Below are 21559 nucleotides of genomic sequence, written 5' to 3'. Positions count from 1 at the left end.
GAACATACTCTCATAAGTCTTAAACCAAAGACCAGTTCACCAACAGACACATGACCATGTTTTATAATTATGAAGATATGTGAGAGTAGTTGATTTTTTTTTTATTTTTTTTTTTTCTCTTCTCTTCATTAAGTACATGACTATGCAGCAAAATATGAAAACCCAATTTAATCTCCAGCATAGCCCTACTGGGAGAACACTGTTTTTGCAGGGTAATCCCACCTGTGACAGGTGTATTTCAGCTGAAGCTGAAGTGTCCTGTATCCCAAATCTGAATCGCTAACTCAAGCTTTTAGGTCTAATCTTGTTTCCAAACACAGATGTTTACCACATAGTTACAATTAGTTTAAAAAAGATTTCTTAGCTTTAACTGCAAGAAGCATAGAAACAAATGTCAGTAGTAAATTAAAGCTTATCAGAAAAAGCAGTCTAAGACTGAGACCAAATCAAAGCTTCGCCCTACCTGTGAATCCCAAATTACAGCCCTGCACCTACTGTGGTTTAGTTTAATGTCAGTAGCCTCTTTCTACTCCTCATTTCTTAAATCTTATTTGGCCACAAGTTTGTAATTTGCAGTTCGCCGGTAGGTCAGTTTTAATTTGGCCCTTAGGCCCTTAGAATTTCCTTTTTTTTATTTTTTTGAGCCTGTAAGTTATGTAAGTTTGTAAATATGTAAGTTTTTGTGTACTTACATATAACGTTAATCATTTTTTAAACATTAAGTACATTGTAATAATGCATAATTACACTATTATTATGAGTAACTACACATGCAGTTACTGAGTGCCTACTATTTAAATACACTGTACCTGGGAGACTTAAAGTAAAGTGTTATCGTTGAGCCTGAATTGCTATGAACAACCTGAACAGCCTGTACCCAACACTGTGATGCCACGCTGGCCTCTCATTCCAGATACTAGGGTGTCAAATCTAACCACCGTAGTCACAGGTGGGCTTGCAGGTCAGGGGGTTTCACTGCCAATGTCCCTGCAGCCATTTTTTTTTTTTTAAGGCAGTTCTACAAAAAGCTGTAGGCCCGAGGATTGTCAGCCAGCGTCTTCTGTTTTTTGTTTTTTGTTTCTAGCTTGTTTAACTGCTTGGGTGTGAATGTATCTTTGTGTGAATCGCTCTTCACAGAGAAGGTTGGAATTTCATATATTCTAATTTAATCATTCCCTTCCATTCCATCAGTGGAAAATGGGCTTTTTCTGGGGTGGGGTGGGAGGGAAGTCATTATAATTAATTAAGTTGTGCGCACAACTCACAAAATCAAGTTCGCAATTTGACTCATTTAATCAGGCAGACTTTTAGTTTTTATTTCTTCCAACTATGTCTTCTCTCTATACATATCCTTTAATTTAAATGTGTGTGTGTGTGTGTGTGTGTGTGTGTGTTCTGTAGCTCTGAATGCTATATGTAGGTATGCAGGCTTAGGGAATGAATATTGCATGAAGTGCCTGAGTGACCTACAGAAGCTTGGTTATGGGTCCCTGAGCTCTGCAAGGTGTGGTTGTTCACCCCCAAAACAGAAACTGAATATCATTCACAGTCTCAGAGTCCTCATGTTTTCAACTCACTCATATTACTCCTTCCTTTTTATTCACAATTTTCCTGAAACAGGTATCATTAAAAACTTCAGATAACAACTTCCAGTCTCTCAGAACCGATACAGTGCTACAGGGGGACATGTTTAATGAGCTGCATTGGAGTTTTTGAGTTTGCTCCAAATTTGACAGGTGTCACTGAAGTGATAAGAGAGGTGCTCAGCCCTGTTTATTAATTTTGTCCTGTGTGTGGGTTTAATATAAATATATATAAATATGCTTTTTCTTTGTTTCCTTTCTGTTTAGAGGGCAGTGTTTACGAAGGAAGCATCGACAATGAAGGAAGCATCTGTGGCAGTGACTCTACTTTCTACAGGCAAAGCGAAGGTACCGCCATCTTATCCATCTCACCCATCTTAGCTGATCAGCAGGGGCTTAGTTTATCGCCTTTTTCAAGGTGAGCTGCTGCCCAAATAGCTACAGCATCTCACTATATTTCACTAGTGTGCAGTAAAGGCACAGGGGGATAATTTATGTTGGAGTGAAAACATGAACTGAAAAAACCCACTTCTACATGAAACGCTTTACATTTCAAATATACACACTGTTGGTCAAATTTACAGAACCTACAAATATATCCAGGCAGTGTCGTGCACACAGGAGGGAGATTTACTAAAGGGATCTGATCCGGGATCTTGGCGCTGAGCTTGATCTTGAGCCTGGTAGTGTGGTACTAAACAGATCAGTATGGATTCTGTATGGGCTCAAATTAGCGCCATAAGTAACGAATTCAAAATAAAAAATATTGTAAACAAAAAAAATAGTTGAGAAAAAATTGATGATGAGATAAAAAAAAAACATTGAAAACAAAATCTATAGAATTGTAAACAAAAATCATTATAATTAAAGCAAAACATTTAAAATTGAAAGGAAATAATGTTAAAGCGAGAGCACTGAAACCCCTGTCTTTGGTTGTGATGCTGCAAGCCTCACTTTCATCGCCAGCTTCTTTGCTTTCAGATTTTTTTTTCGTTTAAGTTTTGGCACTGTTTTGGCGTGAGGGCGGGGCTTAGAGAGAGACGTTGGTCATGGCTCTCCATTGGTTAGGAAGAGCCGTCATTCAGACGTAGTGGACCAATGGAGAGCCATGACCTACACTTCCCTCTAAGCCCTTCAACACAGCAATCTCCTTAGACAAGCATTGGCAGTAGAATGAACTTTACTGAGAGCTCAATGACTTTCAGTGTGGCACTGTCATAGGATGCTACCTTTCCAACAAGACACACGCACCCGGGGACACAAATGGAAATTGGGCTTCAAGGCATTCAAAACGGAAAACAGGAGACACTTCTTTACACAGAGAGTAGTCACAATCTGCAATAAACTACCCAGCGATGTGGTAGAAGCTGAAAGTTTGGGAACATTTAAAAATAGTCTGGATAGGATCCTTGGATCACTTAGATATTAATGAACACCAAACGAGCACGATGGGTCGAATGGCCCCCTCTCGTTTGTAAACTTTCTTATGTTCTTATGTTCTAAGTCAGTTTGTCAAATTTCTGCCCTTCTAGAGCTGTCCTGGTGAGCTGTAAGTGCTGTTATTGTTAAGAGGAAACGTCCAGGAGCAACAATAGCTCAGCCGTGAAGTGGTTGGCCACACAAGCTCACAGAACGGGACTGTTTAGTGCTGAAGTACGTAGCGCATAAAAATAGTCATTTGTTGGTTGCAACAATCACTTCCGAATGCCAAACTGCTTCTGGAAGCAACATCAGTTTGTCAGGAGCTTCGTGAAATTGGTTTCCATGGCCGAGCAGCCGCACAAGCCTAAGATCTCCATGCACAATGCCAAGCATCGTCTGGAGTGGTCTTAAGCTAGCCACCATTTGACCTGGGAGCAGTGGAAATACGATCTCTGGAGTGATGAATCACACTTCACCATCTGGCAGTCCGACGCAGGAATCTTTGTTTGGCGGATGCCAGGAGAACGCTACCTGCATGAATGCATAGACCAACTGTAAAGTTTGGAGGAGGAATAATGGTCTCAGGGCTCGGCCCCTTAGTCCCTCTGAAGGGAAATCTTAACGTTACAGCCTACAATGACATCCTAGGTGATTTTGCACTTCCAAATTTGTGGCAACAGTTTGGGGAAGGCCCTATCCTGTTTCAGAATGACAACCCGTGCACAAAGTGAGGTATATACAGAAATAGTTGTTGAGATTGGTGTGGAAGAACTTGACTGGCATGCATAGAGCCCTGATCTCAACCCCATCCCACCTTTGGGATGAATGGAAAAGCCGACTATGAGCCAGTCCTGATCGCCCAACATCAATGCCCGACCTCACTAATGCTCTTGTGGCTGAAATCCCCTCAACAATGTTCCAACATCTAGTGGAAAGCATTCCCAGAAGAGTGAAGGCTGTTATTACATCAAAGGGGGGACCAACTCCATATTAATGCCCATGATTTTGGAAAAAGAGTTTGATGAGCAGGTGTCCGGATACTTTTGGCCATGTAGTGTATGTACATTGACCCCCATCCAGTATTTTTGGACGATGTCTGGTTATTTTAAGTACTCTATTGAATATGTTGTTAAAAATGTTATCAGTGTACAATTTGCCCTCAACCCGCCCCCTCCATCGTGGTCTAATTTCCAGCACCCTCCTTTAGGTTGACATTTCGCAATCCCCCCCACCAGGGGTCCTGTATTTTCGTATCACATAAGTGGCAAACAAGGGGCAGGTCTACAAAATGAGGTTAATTTATGCAGATGAAGAATTTGGTTGGAATAAAATAATTTGGAAATACTTAAAACTTTAGAGTTAAAATGGACATTACTTCTTTTGCAAGTGGTTTTTGAGAGATGCCCTGAGATTATAGAATCACTTCTTGAACGGAGTGAGAAAGTGAAGGTGTCATATAATTAAAATTAATAACAAATAATGTATTACGTACTAATAGCTGGAGTTAGAACTGATCTTATTTTATAACCCCCAACACACAACAATGCCTATGAAGTTATATATTTTGTTAATTTAAGAAATGTCTGGGTGAGTTTAATAAAGGGGGAAGAGTGGAGCAGCTCCATGACCTCAGCTCTGGCTCCAGGCTCCGGAGCGCTCTGATGAGCTCCGCTCCGGCTCCAGCACTGCCAGCTCCAGCTAACAAAAACTGTCCAGCTCCGCTCCGGCTCCAGGTCCTAGAGCTGGCTCCGAGCTCCGGAGCCGGTGCACGGCCAACCCTACTCCAGTGCTCTCGCTTTAATATTATTTCCTGTCAATTATTATTTTTTGCTTTTGGTATAATTATTTTTGTTTACAATTCTATACATTTTGCTTTCGAATATCAATTTTTTTTCAACTTTTTTTTGTTTACAATATTTTTTATTTTGAATTCGTTACATACAGTGCATCCGGAAAGTATTCACAGCGCTTCCACATTTTTCCACATTTTGTTATGTTACAGCCTTATTCCAAAATGGATTAAATTAATTATTTTCCTCAAAATTCTACAAACAATACCCCATAATGACAATGTAAAATAAGTTATTTTGAAATCTTTGCAAATTTATTAAAAATTTTAAAAATTTTTAAAAAATGTACATAAGTATTCACAGCCTTTGCCATGACACTCAAAATTGAGCTCAGGTGCATCCTGTTTCCACTGATCATCCTTGAGATGTTTCTACAACTTGGAGTCCACCTGTGGTAAATTCAGTTGATTGGACATGATTTGGAAAGACACACACCTATCTATATAAGGTCCCACAGTTAACAGTGCATGCCAGTGCAACAAACCAAGCCATTAAGTCCAAGGAATTGTCTATAGACCTCCGAGACAGGATTGTATCGAGGCACAGATCTGGGGAAGGGTACAGAAAAATGTCTGCAGCATTGAAGGTCCCAATGAGCACAGTGGCCTCCATCATCTGTAAATGGAAGAAGTTTGGAACCACCAGGACTCTTCCTAGAGCTGGCCGCCCGGCCAAACTGAGAGATCAGTGGAGAAGGGCCTCAGTCAGGGAGGTGACCAAGAACCCGATGGTCACTCTGACAGAGCTCCAGCGTGTCTCTGTGGAGAGAGGAGAACCTTCCAGAAGAACAACCATCTCTGCAGCACTCCACCAATCAGGCCTGTATGGTAGAGTGGCCAGACGGAAGCCACCCTCAGTAAAAGGCACATGACCGCCCGCCTGGAGTTTGCCAAAAGGCACCTGAAGGACTCTCAGACTGATGAAACAAAGATTGAACTCTTTAGCCTGAATGGCAATCGTCATGTCTGGAGGAAACCAGGCACCGCTCATCACCTGGCCAATACCATCCCTACAGTGAAGCATGGTGGTGGCAGCATCATGCTCTGGGGATGTTTTTAAGTGGCTGGGAGACTAGTCAGGATCGAGGGAAAGATGAATGCAGCAATGTACAGAGACATCCTTGATGAAAACCTGCTCCAGAGCACTCTGGACCTCAGACTGGGGCAAAGGTTCATCTTCCAACAAGACAACGACCCTAAGCACACAGCCAAGATAACAAAGGAGTGGCTACAGGACAACTCTGTGAACGTCCTTGAGTGGCCCAGCTAGAGCCCAGACTTGAACCCAATTGAACATCTCTGGAGAGATCTGAAAATGGCTGAGCACCGACGCTCCCCATCCAACCTGATGGAGCTTGAGAGGTGCTGCAAAGAAGAATGGGAGAAACTGCCCAAAAATAGGTGTGCCAAGCTAGTAGCATCATACTCAAAAAGACTGTAATTGGTGCCAAAGGTGCTTCAACAAAGTATTGAGCAAAGGCTGTGAATACTTATGTACATGTGCTTTTTTTGTTTTTTATTTTTTATAAATTTGCAAAGATTTCAAACTTCTTTCACATTGTTATTATGGGGTATTGTTTGTAGAATTTTGAAGAAAATAATGAATTTAATCCATTTTGGAATAAGACTGTAACATAACAAAATGTGGAAAAAGTGAAGCGCTGCGAATACTTTCCGGATGCACTGTATGGCGCTAATTTGAGCACATAATTCTGGCTTAAATACTGATCCTGCCCCTGAACCGGACCAGGACTCGATCCTGATTTTGGAAAGATAGAGGAAGGGAATCTGCTTCATGTTATCTGAACGAGACGATAATAAGAAATAGACAGATATCTTCATCGTTTTCAGCAGGTTATTGCAGACATTATTGACAGTGATAAATCCTCAGAAAGTCGCATAAGTCATACAGTGTCTTTGGTAATCTTTTCTTTCATTAATTACTTTTCTGCTGGCAATCAAATCAAGGAAGATTTAAAGATTAAAAACTTTAAAAAAGAAAGTACTCAAGAAGAACTTGGTCACTTTGATTCTCTCTGCATCCTCTTCAGGTAAGTTCAGGTGGATCAATTAATTCAGAATATGAGGTCTAGAAAGGCACACTAGAAACATAGTCTATGTAGAACCCCCCCTGCCCCCTTATTTCATGCTTCTCACAGTTAGAAAGGGTTGCACTTTTTGTGGCAGGTCATTGAGTCAGTAGATTATAAAGCACTAGGCTGTTTCTAAACACTTCCCTCAGCAAAACTGCTCAAGAAGAAACTGTGAATGAAAACATAGTTTGACTTTTATTACGACTACTGTATCTGGTGCCGCTGTTAAAAAATTCATAACGTGTTGTCTTTCTTCGCCAACTGGAGACTTTTGAATTTCCTGTGGATAGTGCATAGACTTGTGGTCACCCACCTGCAACAGGGTATATGTGCTCAGGCACCAAATCTGTTTAGTTTTGTCTGGGCTGACTTGGTGTTTTTCGAAACTCTGAAAATATATAATTGATAAATAATATAGTTTACCATATTTATTCAGCACAAAGAATTGTGGAATGACATGGTTTCAAATGAGGGGTGTGAATAGTGTAGGCTGTACGACCTTGCAACCCTTGGGCAGTGCTTCCTTTTTCAGATAACCGGGGTTGCATTCACAACCTATCGTTATCTTTCAAGTCGGAAGCACTGCCCAAGGTGGAGGGGTTACGGTATAAATAAACCGTCACAAGGGAGGAAGCAACGAGCTGATAAGGGAGCCTGCCCCGAGGTGACCTCTAGGGGGCCGCAGTCACGCTCTTACCGGGAACTGTCTACAGTCAGCATATACAAAGTGGGGCTACAGAGGTTAACTCTTGCGCCCTCCACTTACAATAACAAGGCCGGCTGCTCTACTAGTGCAGCTAGGACCGAGGCCATAATCTGCTTGCACAATATTTGTGGCTCATCACCTGGCCAATACCATCCCTACAGTGAAGCATGGTGGTGGCAGCATCATGCTCTGGGGATGTTTTTCAGCGGCAGGAACTGGGAGACTAGTCAGGATCGAGGGAAAGATGAATGTAGCAATGTACAGAGACATCCTTGATGAAAACCTGCTCCAGAGGGGCAGCTGCCGTGGCAGGTGCGGTCGCGGCAATGGGCGCAACAACAGACGCAGGTGGAGAAGTGGGCACGGGAGGCGTGGCTGTCTCCAAAGCTGCGTGTCTGGAGGAGGAGACGGAGGGGCACGGGGAGAGGCAGAGATCCAGAGCCACAGAGCCCCTATCGTCACTCGCCGGAGTAGGAGATTGGCGATTGCAGCGGCGCCTGGTGGGAGGCTGGGGCTCCGGGCGCGCCGTAGCAGACCCAGAAGTCGTGGCCAATTCGCGTCTGCTGTCAGTGCCCAGACAGACAGGGCAGAGGACCTCACCACTCCAGGCGGGCAAGGTGCGTCGGCCGCAAGCCGAGAGGAGCTCATTGCCGAACGCACACACGTGTGACCAGGGAAATCCGGGGGCACACAACAAATGAAACGCCACCACGACAAATGGAGCACTTAGCGGGCTCGCCGCTGTAAGTGCGTCTCCACTCGGCAACGTTTATGGACATGGGGGCACTGCAATATCAACCAGACACAACCTTGTTGTTACCGAACAGTGCCATGTAGGCCCGTAGGCTTAATCACACCTTGTGTGCCGGGGTTTCTGAGGACACCGGGTGATGCAGGGTCCGGTGTCCGAGGGGGCCAAGGGTAGTAGGCCTCCAGCCGAAATGGGGCCTAAAACCGAGGCCTGCACACACGGACGAGGAGGCGTAACAGAGCTCAATCCCAGCTGAGAGAGTGAGATCTCCTACAGCCGCAGTAGCGAGCTGTAGTGCGGGCGCAAGCCGGCGGAGGAGCACCTCATGTGGGCGAGATCTCTTACGTCACACCGAGGCTCAGGCCAGGCAGCCGGGCCTCTGATTTTACTGCCACTGCTAGCGTTCCTGCTGTGGATGAAAAAGCCCTGTGGACAAAAACCAACACAGCAAGCTGTTGGAATATATAAGGTACTATATAAACACGACTATTATTTTTAAAGTGCTGTATTTGTACAAGACACAGAGAGCTCATGTTCTTGGGTGCAGCGAAATGGCAAAAGAGGACAAACCTGCATAGACGTCACGTTTTATAAAACAGGAAGTGACGAGCACAGGGGCCAATGGCAGCTTTGATAGAGTGACTTTTTCGATCGGGTTCCTATGGAAGTCCGCAGAAACCCCTCCCCCTTGAGCAGTGCTTCTGACTTGAAAGATGACATTTATTTCCCAAACTTGCATAAATCGTATAATTTCGCATTAAGACTCGTCTACATTCATAGCCGCACTTATACCTTGTTCTGTGGCAAGTGTACATACCAAGCTTCAGACAAATATACAAGTGTTAATTTGGCTTTAAACAATTGAAGATGTAGAACAATCTTGAACTTCCTGAAGTTTGGCCATTTAGTCAAAATTTCAAGCAAGTGTCTCACTGCCCTGGCCCACCTCAATATAACATGCGGTAGGCAGCTCCACTGCTCAGCAACCCACTGCCAAGGCATTTTGATTGACTGTTCTTGAACTCAGGCCTTCATTTAATCACGATAATGAGACAGCGCAAGCCGGTGGATAATTTATCAGTGTAAATTACACTATTACGACACATAGCCCTGCCACTTAGCACGATGCATATTTTGATCTATCTGCCATTTTTCTCATCACTTGGGTGCAATGGTGAGACACTCGCGAGGACACTAATACCTGTTAATACAGACCTGCTGGGCTGGGCCTGCGTCAGTGTTGACAGCTCTCAGCTGAAGAGATGCAGAGGCAGATGGAGTGGGAAGTATGGTAGGCCAGCAGGGCCAAACAAGGGAGGTTCGTTCAGGGCAGTTAGGGTCACACACATTCTAATGAGTATGAATTAACAGAGCATGGTTGAAAAGTTCTTTAGAAAGGATGAGTCTCAAAAGCCACTGAACCCTGCTTAAAGGGATACTTCGGTATTTTGGCATTTTAGCCTAACTGCTTACTCACCCAGAGTCAAACGAATCCATGGAAACCTTTTTTAATTCTGTGCATCCAGTTTGAAGAAATCTGAATTGATCGTTAACATAGCACAAGTGCTGGAAGCTAATGGTCGCAAATCGACTCTCAATAGCCTGCTAATAGAACTTTTAAATAGCTCAAAGTTGTTTTTATTTGTAGCCTGCCTTGGGAATGAATCGGTGAAGAGAGGCTCAAAAGTAATAAATGTGAAGGTACATTTTCACCTTGTCACAACTTTTGTGCTGTGTGCTGCTGTGGCAGGACTAGGCTGAATAGTGTAAAAGCAGTGCCTTCAGTTCCCCATTCTTTTCTGGATGAGCTTCCCCTAAGAACTCTTGAGTCAGCTTTCAAGCCTTCAGCAGGACTCTATTGATCAGGAACAATGACTCAAGGAACAGAGATGCGAACTCCAACCTAAAGTATGATACTGAAACTCCTTTGTCCAGGCCATGACTGTACTGAGTCACAGAACCCAAAGGACAGGCTTTCACAAGACATAAAAAGCTCAGCATCCTCTCAGTCCCCTCCTTTGTGTAAGCTCTGATGCAGGGCCTGGAGTTCCTCCAAAGTAAATGGAAAGCCGTGGTCTCCACCGAGCCTGTGACTCAGAGTGAACTCTTCTTACCACCCCACACACTTACTGTCTGGTCCCGCAAGCCATGTGGATAATGGCCACCACAATATATCAGTGAGGATACTGTGGCTCTCAGTCACACTCCTCTTTCTCTTTTACTTTTTTTTGCTTAGGTCTAATTATTCAAGTTTCATCCCAGGTCATGTTTGTACAAGGAATGGATCCAAGTCTGTTTGCAACCAGTGGGGTCAGGGGTCACTGCCAAGCTTCCAAGGCACTTTGTCCTTTTAAAAGAACAAGATCAAGCATCTAAATTATTGATTTCTCTTGCTCCCACTGAGACCAGTCATTTTTCTTTGCATTTGTCTTAAATCTAATTTAACACTGCAGGCCTTTGTTTGCCTTAAATTTATTTGACCACAGAGGTGCATCTCTAAACATCCAAAACTTTTCCCTCCAGATCTGCCTGGGGAAGGAAAAGCCAATGTATTCTGTTTTTGTGGGGGATTTTTAAACCTAAGGAGTTGTTCAATTATAATTAAATTCATCAGAGTTCTGTGGTTCTCTCGTTCATCTTACATCATAAGTCTTTCCAAATACTGCTGCAGACAGAACACAGATTTCTTTGTGTAATCCTCATGTGCCATACTTGCACAAGTAAATACACGGGGGCTTCGACTACCAACAGAACTACATATGAGCACTCGTCATGTCACGGCCACTGTAATCCAGGGTCCTTAATATAGTGCTATTTGGAAACTGAATGCAGCATAAGAAAACAAGTGTTGGCACAATGCCCAATCAATAATAATGTTTTTTCTTCGGAGGAGCTTTTGCCAAGCAGTGGATTAGTGTCAGAGCCTTGTCAGTACATATATTTTAAAATCCTTCCAATGTGTCTTAAAGATCCACTAAAACTCTTCTCTCCCTCTCCCTCTCACTTCTTTCTCATTCCTTGCACAACTGTAGAGAAGTGCCTAACTGCGTTATCCACCTCTAAAGTCCAAATATATTTATTTATTGATGTGTTTATTCAGGAAGTGTGTAGCAGAGAGAGAGAGAGAGAGAGAGAGAAGGAGATTTTGGGAGGAAGGGATGTTGCAGCATGACAAGGGTTCAGGCAATATGAGATAGGCAGGTCTTCCAGTGACGATTCAGAGGAGGGCTGATTATTTCTTACTCGTTAAAGGTAGAGCTCATTAGCTCGATACAGCTAACAAACGCTACATTTAATTCTGCTAAGAGCGTTTTGGGGTGTAAATCCCCCCGCCACCTTCCCCAATAAATACTGCTCACTTGTCCTTTCATTGCCATCAAAAGGGTGAGAGCGCATTTCCCCTGGGTGTGGGAGGGGCTGCTGTATTGTGATACCTGGGTTACAATTCTTACTGTCCCCGAACTGGTCTCCCCTCAGGGCACAGTATGGCAGACACCCTCACAGTTGCTCTCAGGGTTGCCGAGGAGGCGATAGAGGAGGCGATCTCTAAAGCCGAAGAGCACAGTGACAGTTTGGTAAGAGATCCAGCTTGCTCATTTACTGTGGAGTAGTGGTGCCAAGTCTACACCCCCCCGACCATTTTGACTCAGGATTATAACAGCAGGAATGGACCACATGTGTGAGTTTACAGCCTGGGGTACAGAAATCTGTGGACTGATGTTCTAGTGTTGACATGCACCTCTGAAACTTCACTCCACTGCAATCCCTACAGTTTCCTCTGGGCTTAATCAGAGTTTGACACACTGAAACAAAATATTGTACATAGATCAGCATAGTTTAATTTACTGAACTGGAATGTTTTACTGAAAAAATATGTTTCAAATGAAGGGTGTAGTTTTATTTCAACCCTGAGGCCAGCATTTTAGGTCTCTACCCCAGAACTACAGCAACTACATTTGGAAATACCTTTGTGATCCTCATGTTTTGAATTGTTATGTGATTTGGAAGCCAGCTTCTGTAAAGTGTTCGGCAAATTAAAGAGTACATTCTTTTTTTAAATCCCATGCAGTTCATCTCATTTAAGAACTTTATTTTGCGTCCATATTTCATTTTAATTTTGTGGTTTTGTTCCTTTTTTTTTTTTTTTTTTTTTTTTTTAGGAAAAGCAAAATGAGGCTCGATACCTGCGAGACAACAAGGAAGAGCTCATAGAAGAACTGGCTACTACAATTGTGCAGAAAGTAAGCAGCATTTTCTCTCTTCAGTGGGACAGTGCACCAAGGGGCAGGCAATACTGTGGCAATACTGCCACACACAAAATGTCAAGTGGAGCTACAATTAGGAACCGCAATTCTTAAAACACCCACAGTCCGAGTGGAGCACTTAATCTAAATTCTAAAGTGGCGGTGATGATGAAAGTATTAATAAAGTAATTAACACAACAGGTTGTGAAACTTTTGTTGTTTTTCTATATGAAATGTGCTCGGTAGACATTTCAAAAGGCCATTCATCTGCATTTTGGGTGAAAGGACTTGCACAAAGATGTTTTTTTCTTTCTCTCTCTCTCTGTCCTCCTCCTTGTCCTTTTCTTTGCTCAGATCATAAGGAGGAGGAAACGTTCGGAGATGCAGACGGAGTACGAGCTCGAGTGGCCCCGGTCGCTGAGCAGCGAAGTGACCTCCCCAGCTGCCCCTAGCGCCTCGGCACAGAGCACTCTCACATCCCAGGCAAGCCTCAAGTCCTCCTACTCCTTATGGGTAAGGGAACAGGGACCCCGGGGGTTCAACAGGTGAGCGGTTATTTCCTGTGGCTGCAGTCGGCGACCATGGCAGGAGGCTGCAGGTCTTACCTCAGGTGTGGGGGAAATCACTAACCTCTGTCAAATACGGACGTCCAAACACACAAATATGCCCCCTGGATGTGGTGTTTCTAGCATGTAAACAGCAGGAAAGAACATCCACGGACCTGAGCTTCTTTTATTTATGAAGTTATGCCCCAGAAGTAGAATTAGTGTTTAGAGGAAACGGTGTAAACAGGAGAGCATTTGGAAGTATGCATTGTTCAAATACGTTTCTCTTCAGGCTGTATGTCCCCCTGCTTCTGACCCACTTAAAAAAAGTCTGTGCTCTCAGCATTGACCTGAGGAAAGTGACTTTGTTAAATGCTGGACTAGCCTTTGCCTGGCAGCACATGGCGCCTGACTGCACTGCGAGCCTGCCGATGCGCTCGGGGTGGGAGGCCAGTCGGTGACGCTCAGCTCTGCTAGTCTGAGGAGCTGCAGCTTGGAGATAACATTCGGATTATACTTTTTTGCGAACTATCCAGAGTACTCAAATGCACTGGCCCCCATAGCACACAATTCAGTGCTTCAGTCTTTGGTCTGTGCGTATCCGTAGAAGACTTAAACTGGCGTCAATGAAGAGTGCCCCAGCGCTTTCCAGATCACTTCGATCCAGCTGCTTTTCCAGCACAGCACAGCACAATACAAGTGCCACTCTGTGCATGTTGGTTGTTTTATGGTGACCTCTGCTGGCGATTCACACTTCCTGCACCCTTTTCTTTGATTTCTAAAGGCGGTTACTGTATCGGTGCTATTGAACACACAGTGGAATCAATTGTGAAGGGCTTTCCTGTCAAGTGTGGCCTTACTGTTCTCTGAATGCTGACCCTACATTTGAAGGGTTGGTTGAAGACCAAAAAACAATCAGACACTGAACACTTAAGAAAGTATACTATCTATAGCGCATAACCGCCTTAAAGAAACCACTCTGTTTAATTGAATAGGAATAATGATAATGTCTTAGAACCTTTGGGCACATTTATTAATTTAAAAATGATGCAAGATAGCTCAGTCAACCCCTTTTCCTGTATAGTCCTTATAAATCATGACACAAAATACATTATAGCCTCCTTAATACAGTTCATTTGTATCACGGTCCCTCTTCTAAGCCAGTTAATAAAATGTCTTGGGATTCCTGCCCAGTGTTTAAACTGTTGAAGAAGATGCTAAATGTTTGTGTTTAATTTTAATATTTGCTTTGCAGTGGGATTTAAGCACTAGGTAGTGACATAATTAGATATGAATGCATGTGTTTTGATTGTGCCAAAGGCTATAACTGACCTTCTAGCATTAACCTTTAAAGTTAAGGGATGCCAAGCTCCAGTCCCTCGGGGTTCCTGTGCAACACGTCAGACAAGTCTGTTCACACCAGCCGCTACAGGCCGTGGGACTGTGTCATGCTACACCTATATATATATCATATTTTTATTTATAAAGCTTTAGTGCGAAAAGAAAATGGCTTGTTAAGTTATGTTAGTAATGATAAAAAACTATAGATTTTGATATAGCTCTGTGTTATAAAGGACAAATTTAATATATGCATATACTGAAGTTTGGACTTGCATGCTAGTGCACATGTGAGACGCCTGTGGAAGCTAAAAGTTGATCCTGATCAAATGGCAGTGTAAACGCCTGATCAAATGTACCAATGCATTTGGTCCGGATCAGAAATGGAAGTGTAAAAGCACCTAGTATGTCACTTGCTCCTGTCAAAGCTACGTTTATTTTCATGCACCTTATGGGGGACAAAACAAATCTGTCTGCCCATATGTATGTAGATTTATTAATTGTTGTGATGGGATGAAATCTAGAACAAAGACTCACTACATTCAAACACTAATTCAAATAACCTTTTTCTCATAAACTGCCAGGTGTATTTGTCATATTGATATACAATCAGCCTTTAGGCAACAAGGAGACTACAAATATTTGACTGACGTTTTGAAGATTTAAGATCGATAAGCTGAACCCCAGATCCCCTTGTCCTCAGACCTGACCCAGAAAGACTAGGTGTGCTGCAGTGGTCATGGAAATAAACCTGAGAAGATTCAATAATATCCTTCAAACTCGTTATGCCTGCAAAACAAAACTGTGACTGCAGTAGCCCAGGGTGTCCTTATCTGGCAATATTGGTCTAAACAGGCCAGATGTGCTGTGGTGGGAGAAGTTTGGGACACTGCTGGACTTGTTTCTGATCATCTTTCATAGTCATAAGTATTGACAGCATTTTGTATTATTTTTTTTCTCTCATTCTCAACAGAGGTCTCAGTCTGCCTTCTCCTTAACGGGGGATGCGCCGGAAGCGGAAAAGAACCAGGAGTCCGAGCCCAACTGGAAGCCTGAGACAGCCGAGGCGGGGTGGAAGCAGCCACAGGAAGAGTATCCCACCCTGAAGAAGGTCCCCAGGCCTTCTCCCCTGCCGAGCTGGAAGAGCGTGGACAGGCTGGACAACTCCAGTAAGCACTGGATGACTCCCAAAGCTCTTTCTGGCACCATGGCAGAAATGTGTAGCGCCAAAACTAGGTGTGGTAAAACAATGGCAAAGAGGCCCACAAGATGTAGTGTGTAAAATCCCCAGGGTGCCAAATACAGCTCTCATCTTGCACATATGTGCATTGAAAAAAGGACTTAGTTATGGAACCGTGTTTTGGACCCTTGGGTTTTGGGAGGTATCACAGTTGTTATCTGCTGCTGTAATCTTGACCGAGAAAGTTTTACCCAGGTGCTCCAGTAAAGCTCTGTAATTGGGTACCACAGTTTGTATGTCAAAGGAAGCATGTAACCACAGTAAATCACTGTGGATAATAGCATCGACCTTTAAATTCAAACAAGCAGTGTACCACTTTCTGATAAATATTATTTATTTTGAATTAGATCTGTGTCTATAAATTTAATTTATCATTATATATATATGTTGTCTGTAATTTAGTAGAGATGCATTTTTCATTAGTATTATGATATGCATGGTATCATGGATAGTGTTGTGATTCACACAGTAGGACAGTGGGGCCCAAGGAGCAGGGCTGAGGGCCACTGCTCAAAATCATCTTAAACAGATGATACGCATATACAAAGCGGGGCTACAGAGGACAACTCTTACACCCTTCGTTAACAATAGCAAGGCCGACTGCTCTACTAGTGCATCTGGGAGAGAGGCTGTATATCTACTTGCACAATATATGGCGCAGGCCATCTAGCAACTTGTGCGCTCTCTGTGCATTAACGTGGCAATGAACCCCTGATTCTGCAGGAGCGGGGCCACAGACCCACTGAATAACACACAGCTGGCTAGTCAACTGAGTAGCCACAGCTGGAACAGCATATACAGCGTGGCAGCAGGAAAATTCATGCTGCCTCTGTGCAGCACAGAAGAATTCACATTCACTGAACGGTACAGAGCGGCCAGCTCCACTGTGCTGTCATAACAACTATACACATCGCGGGGTGCAGGAAGCAGATCATGCACCACCATGTAACACGGCAGCAGTTGTCACCTAATAGTGCAGCTAATGCAGGACAACAGCAGGCTCTACCATGACCATCAAACCATAACCGTTCATGCACTCTCTGCATAAAATGGGAGCATTGGCCGCTTGCTCCACTAGCCCAGCTAGGAGCGAGGCCACACCAGCTCTACAATGTTGTACAAATGAACAACAATATATATCGCATGGCAGCAGGAACATTGATGCCGCCTGCGCACAGCACAGGAGCATCCAACTCAACTGAATAGTACAGAGTGGAAGAGCTCACTGTGCTGACAACTTAGATTTCATACAAATGAACTATATACACCACAGGGCGCAGGAACAAACTCATGCGCCACCCATGGAACACAGGAGCAGTTGACACCTGCTGATTAGACCAGTTAACGCAGGGCAACATTAGCTCTATTGTGCTGACAAATGAACTATATACACAGCGGAACACGAGAGCCCGCTCAAGTGCTTACTGCTGAGGACAGCAGCCGCGGACTCTTGTTCTATGGCACACAGCCAGAGCAGGCCACAAACCTGCTGACCAAGGAACTATACACACAGCGAGGCAGCGAAACTCGAGCGCCATCAGCTGGGAACAGTGGCAGTGAGCTGCAGTCTACACATTTTCAGAAAGGAGCCACAGTCCAAATAGCTCCATCAGGATGCGCTTAACAGGGGCACAGGCCTGTTGACGAGCAGGTCGGCCGCCACCACTATCTCTCTGATAGGGGGCGGGGCCTGTGATGCAGTGGCTGGGTCCGGGGCCTTAGCCAGCTGAGCCAGGTAAAGGGCAAGCAGGCTTTCAGTGTTACGAGGGCAAGCTGCTTGGGTTCCAGCCTCGTAGGCCGTCAAGAGCAGGGTCTCCGCCATGCAACATTACTTGTCAGGACAGGCCAAGTCGCGTGACTCCGCGGACAGTGGGGTTAAGGAGACCAGCACGGCGATGGTGTAGTTCACTTGGGGGAAGTCCACCAGGCCCGCACCCTGGGTTCTGGCATAGGCCTCCCCTACCCAAACCTGGGCAGGGGCCATCGCCGGGTGGTCCAAAGTGGCTCTCGGGTCGTCCAGGAGGTCCAGCAGCAGTGTGCCCTCTCGAACCTGGAGCGTGGGGGATGGGGTCAGAGTGCCAGGGGATCTGCAAGCAGTCCACGGCCCTCTGGATCACCGCCCAAAACTCCAGATCCTGACTTACAGTAGCAGGGGGAGTGTTGTTCCTCAATGGAGTGGGGGGTGGGGCTGAGGCCATTTTCCCCTCCATGAGCTCCACCTCCAACTTCAAGCCCATGTGCAGGCTGAGTAATAGGCGGTCTTCCTCCCAGATTACCTGTCTGCTGCCCTTGTCCATAGACAGGGCAGAGAGTCTCCCCTCAGAGTCCAGTGGTACATGGGCCGGAGGTGGAGACTCAAGATGTAGGGGGTCTGTGCTGCTGTTTGCGCTACCTGCTCAGACAGGAGGGCACAGATGTGGTCCATCCTGCTATTCAGGGCAAGGATGGCCTCATCCTGCTCTCTGTCTGTGGAGCCTGACCTTTGTCGCCGACTGCGCGGCCGGGAGAGGGCTAGCAAGGACTCAGAAGACGGAGAGGGGGCCCGTTGGCATCGTGGCAGCAGGCGCAGCAGCAGACACAGGTGGAGAAGTGGGGGCTTTCTCCGAAGCTGCGTGTCTGGAGGAGGAGACGGAGGGGCTCAGGGAGAGGCTGAGGTCCAGAGCCACCGAACTCCTACCGTCTGACGCCAGAGTACACAGGAAGTGCGCATAAACCCCTCCCCCTTGAGCAGTGTTTTAACTCATTGAAATGGGGAAAAATGTAGTCTTTCAAAAAGATGAACATCTTTTAAATGCATCGGTTTTGTGCCCAAGGTTACATTAACAGTTGAATAACTTGAGTATATACAGACGCTTTTCCCTTTGACCAGTATTAACATCAGCACATTAAGGATGGCAGTCTACAACCACTTTAAATTCCAGGTGCATTAAGGGCAAACTTACCTTTACATCTTTGCAGCTGACCCTTGAACCTTATGGTAATTTTTTTAATTTATGTTGCAGGTCCGTCTTCAGTGTTACAGAGCCCGGATGGGAACTGGATGGCCTTACAGAGCACCCTCCTCTCACGGCCCAGCCTGCTCACCAAACGCAAAAGCCTGGTCTTCGCCACACTGGAGAAAGAATCTGGGGTGGTGTCAGCCTACGACGAGCTGGCCTCGGAGGAGGAGGAAGAGGAGGACGAGGAGTATGGTTGGGAGGGCACACTGGACGAACTGCGGCGCCGGCCTAGGAAGCTCTCCGACGAGACGTACTACACTGACTCCCAGCACGATCCCGAGTGGACCTACACGCCGCACGGCCCAGTCACTTCCCCTTCCTCGGGCCAGTACACCAACACCGAGACCATGTGCTCCGATTCGGAGACCTCCTCCACCCACTCTGCGCGGGACAGCTTGCCCAGGTCCCACAAGCCGCAGTTGCTGACAAAGAACGGGCCCGGCGACGCTTCCGAGGCTGTTGATATCAACTTCAACCCCCAGGTGGGCGGCTCAACAGCCCCCCCTGACAGCAGCGAGGCCGAGGAGCGCCACACGGGCATGATGAGGAGGTCGCGGCGGAGGAGGAAAAGCAAGCCTTCGCCCAGGGATCACGGGCATGATTGCACCGCCCCACCCAAGAGCCCGGCGTCACTGTCATCATCATACTCCGCCTCCTACCAGGTGAGCCCCCCAAGAGAGAGAGAACTTGAGCTGGGGGTTTAAGGCTACAAAACACATTTTCTCCCTGCACTGAGGAGTGGAAGATTGCTTAGGCCTGTCCTTTGTGTTGTGTGCTCAGGGTACCAGCAACAGTCTTCTGATGTCGTAGCATTCATTTTCATAACTGGAGTTATACACTCACCTAAAGGATTATTAGGAACACCATACTAATACTGTGTTTGACCCCCTTTCGCCTTCAGAACTGCCTCAATTCTACGTGGCATTGATTCAACAAGGTGCTGAAAGCATTCTTTAGAAATGTTGGCCCATATTGATAGGATAGCATCTTGCAGTTGATGGAGATTTGTGGGATGCACATCCAGGGCACCAAGCTCCCGTTCCACCACATCCCAAAGATGCTCTATTGGGTTGAGATCTGGTGACTGTGGGGGCCAGTTTAGTACAGTGAACTCATTGTCATGTTCAAGAAACCAATTTGAAATGATTCGACCTTTGTGACATGGTGCATTATCCTGCTGGAAGTAGCCATCAGAGGATGGGTACATGGTGGTCATAAAGGGATGGACATGGTCAGAAACAATGCTCAGGTAGGCCGTGGCATTTAAACGATGCCCAATTGGCACTAAGGGGCCTAAAGTGTGCCAAGAAAACATCCCCCACACCATTACACCACCACCACCAGCCTGCACAGTGGAAACAAGGCATGATGGATCCATATTCTCATTCTATTTACGCCAAATTCTGACTCTACCATCTGAATGTCTCAACAGAAATCGAGACTCATCAGACCAGGCAACATTTTTCCAGTCTTCAACTGTCCAATTTTGGTGAGCTTGTGCAAATTGTAGCCTCTTTTTCCTATTTGTAGTGGAGATGAGTGGTACCCGGTGGGGTCTTCTGCTGTTGTAACCCATCCGCCTCAAGGTTGTACGTGTTGTGGCTTCACAAATGCTTTGCTGCATACCTCGGTTGTAACGAGTGGTTATTTCAGTCAAAGTTGCTCTTCTATCAGCTTGAATCAGTCGGCCCATTCTCCTCTGACCTCTAGCATCAACAAGGCATTTTCGCCCACAGGACTTCCGCATGCTGGATGCTTTTCCCTTTTCACACCATTCTTTGTAAACCCTAGAAATGGTTGTGCGTGAAAATCCCAGTAACTGAGCAGATTGTGAAATACTCAGACCGGCCCATCTGGCACCAACAACCATGCCACGCTCCAAATTGCTTAAATCACCTTTCTTTCCCATTCAGACATTCAGTTTGGAGTTCAGGAGATTGTCTTGACCAGGACCACACCCCTAAATGCATTGAAGCAACTGCCATGTGATTGGTTGGTTAGATAATTGCATTAATGAGAAATTGAACAGGTGTTCCTAATAATCCTTTAGGTGAGTGTACTATGAATGTTTTTTTGTTGCTGTTTTTTTCTAAACTGGATTTCCTTTTCCGGTTGTCAGTATTAGTTCCTGTCTGCTCACTCTCTCTGCTGCGACACCATCTAAACAGCATACATGCACAGACAGGACCCGATCTGTGCCACTAAAGCAGAAAAATATGTATTGAATTTGTGAATGTGTTCAGAGGAGTACAAAAACAGAAGTAATCCTAGCACCTTACACCAGCCTCACACTATGCATGTCAGTATAGGTAATTATCAAAATGGTTTTGCAGTTAGTAACACACAAAGCTGCTACTGACAAGTGCGTGTTGTGCCATGGTTTGCCGATTCTTCAGCAAGGCCAGGAAGTGCAGTACACTTTAAATTTTATGGCATGTTTCTACCACAAGGGGGTGGTAGGTGACTGATAAGCACCCTTACTCAGAGCCCTGGGGCCTCATATACAAAGACTTGCATTGAATTCATACTAAAACATAGCGTACGGACAAAGCTGTAAATGTGCGTACGCACACAAAAAAACAGATGTATGAATCTCTGCGTACGCAGGATCCCACGCATATTCTCTTTGTACATCCCAATTAACGTGAAATTGAGCGCACATGCATGAGCACAACACCCCACCCTGTATCTTCCCTTAATTAAATACATTTTAATATGGTAATGAGTCCACTGTGGCAAAAGCAAGCAGCAAGAAAATGGCAAAAGCCAGCTGTGTTCTGGAGTCACAA

General features: G+C 45.2%; 1 protein-coding gene across 1 annotated transcript in view; it reads left to right on the top strand.

Annotated features, from left to right (window-relative positions):
- Positions 1-21559, top strand: part of myripb (myosin VIIA and Rab interacting protein b) — a 194185-nt gene that overhangs the window by 152856 nt on the left and 19770 nt on the right. The window contains exons 5-10 of the mRNA XM_066724252.1: positions 1851-1931; positions 11882-11979; positions 12565-12645; positions 13003-13161; positions 15505-15700; positions 18774-19432. Of these exons, the coding sequence (XP_066580349.1) occupies positions 1851-1931; positions 11882-11979; positions 12565-12645; positions 13003-13161; positions 15505-15700; positions 18774-19432 (1274 nt within the window). The remainder of the gene's footprint in view (positions 1-1850; positions 1932-11881; positions 11980-12564; positions 12646-13002; positions 13162-15504; positions 15701-18773; positions 19433-21559) is intronic.

Source organism: Amia ocellicauda, chromosome 2 (genome assembly GCF_036373705.1).
Source record: "Amia ocellicauda isolate fAmiCal2 chromosome 2, fAmiCal2.hap1, whole genome shotgun sequence".
Classification (NCBI taxonomy): domain Eukaryota; kingdom Metazoa; phylum Chordata; class Actinopteri; order Amiiformes; family Amiidae; genus Amia; species Amia ocellicauda.
This window is presented reverse-complemented; position numbering and strand designations above follow the sequence as displayed.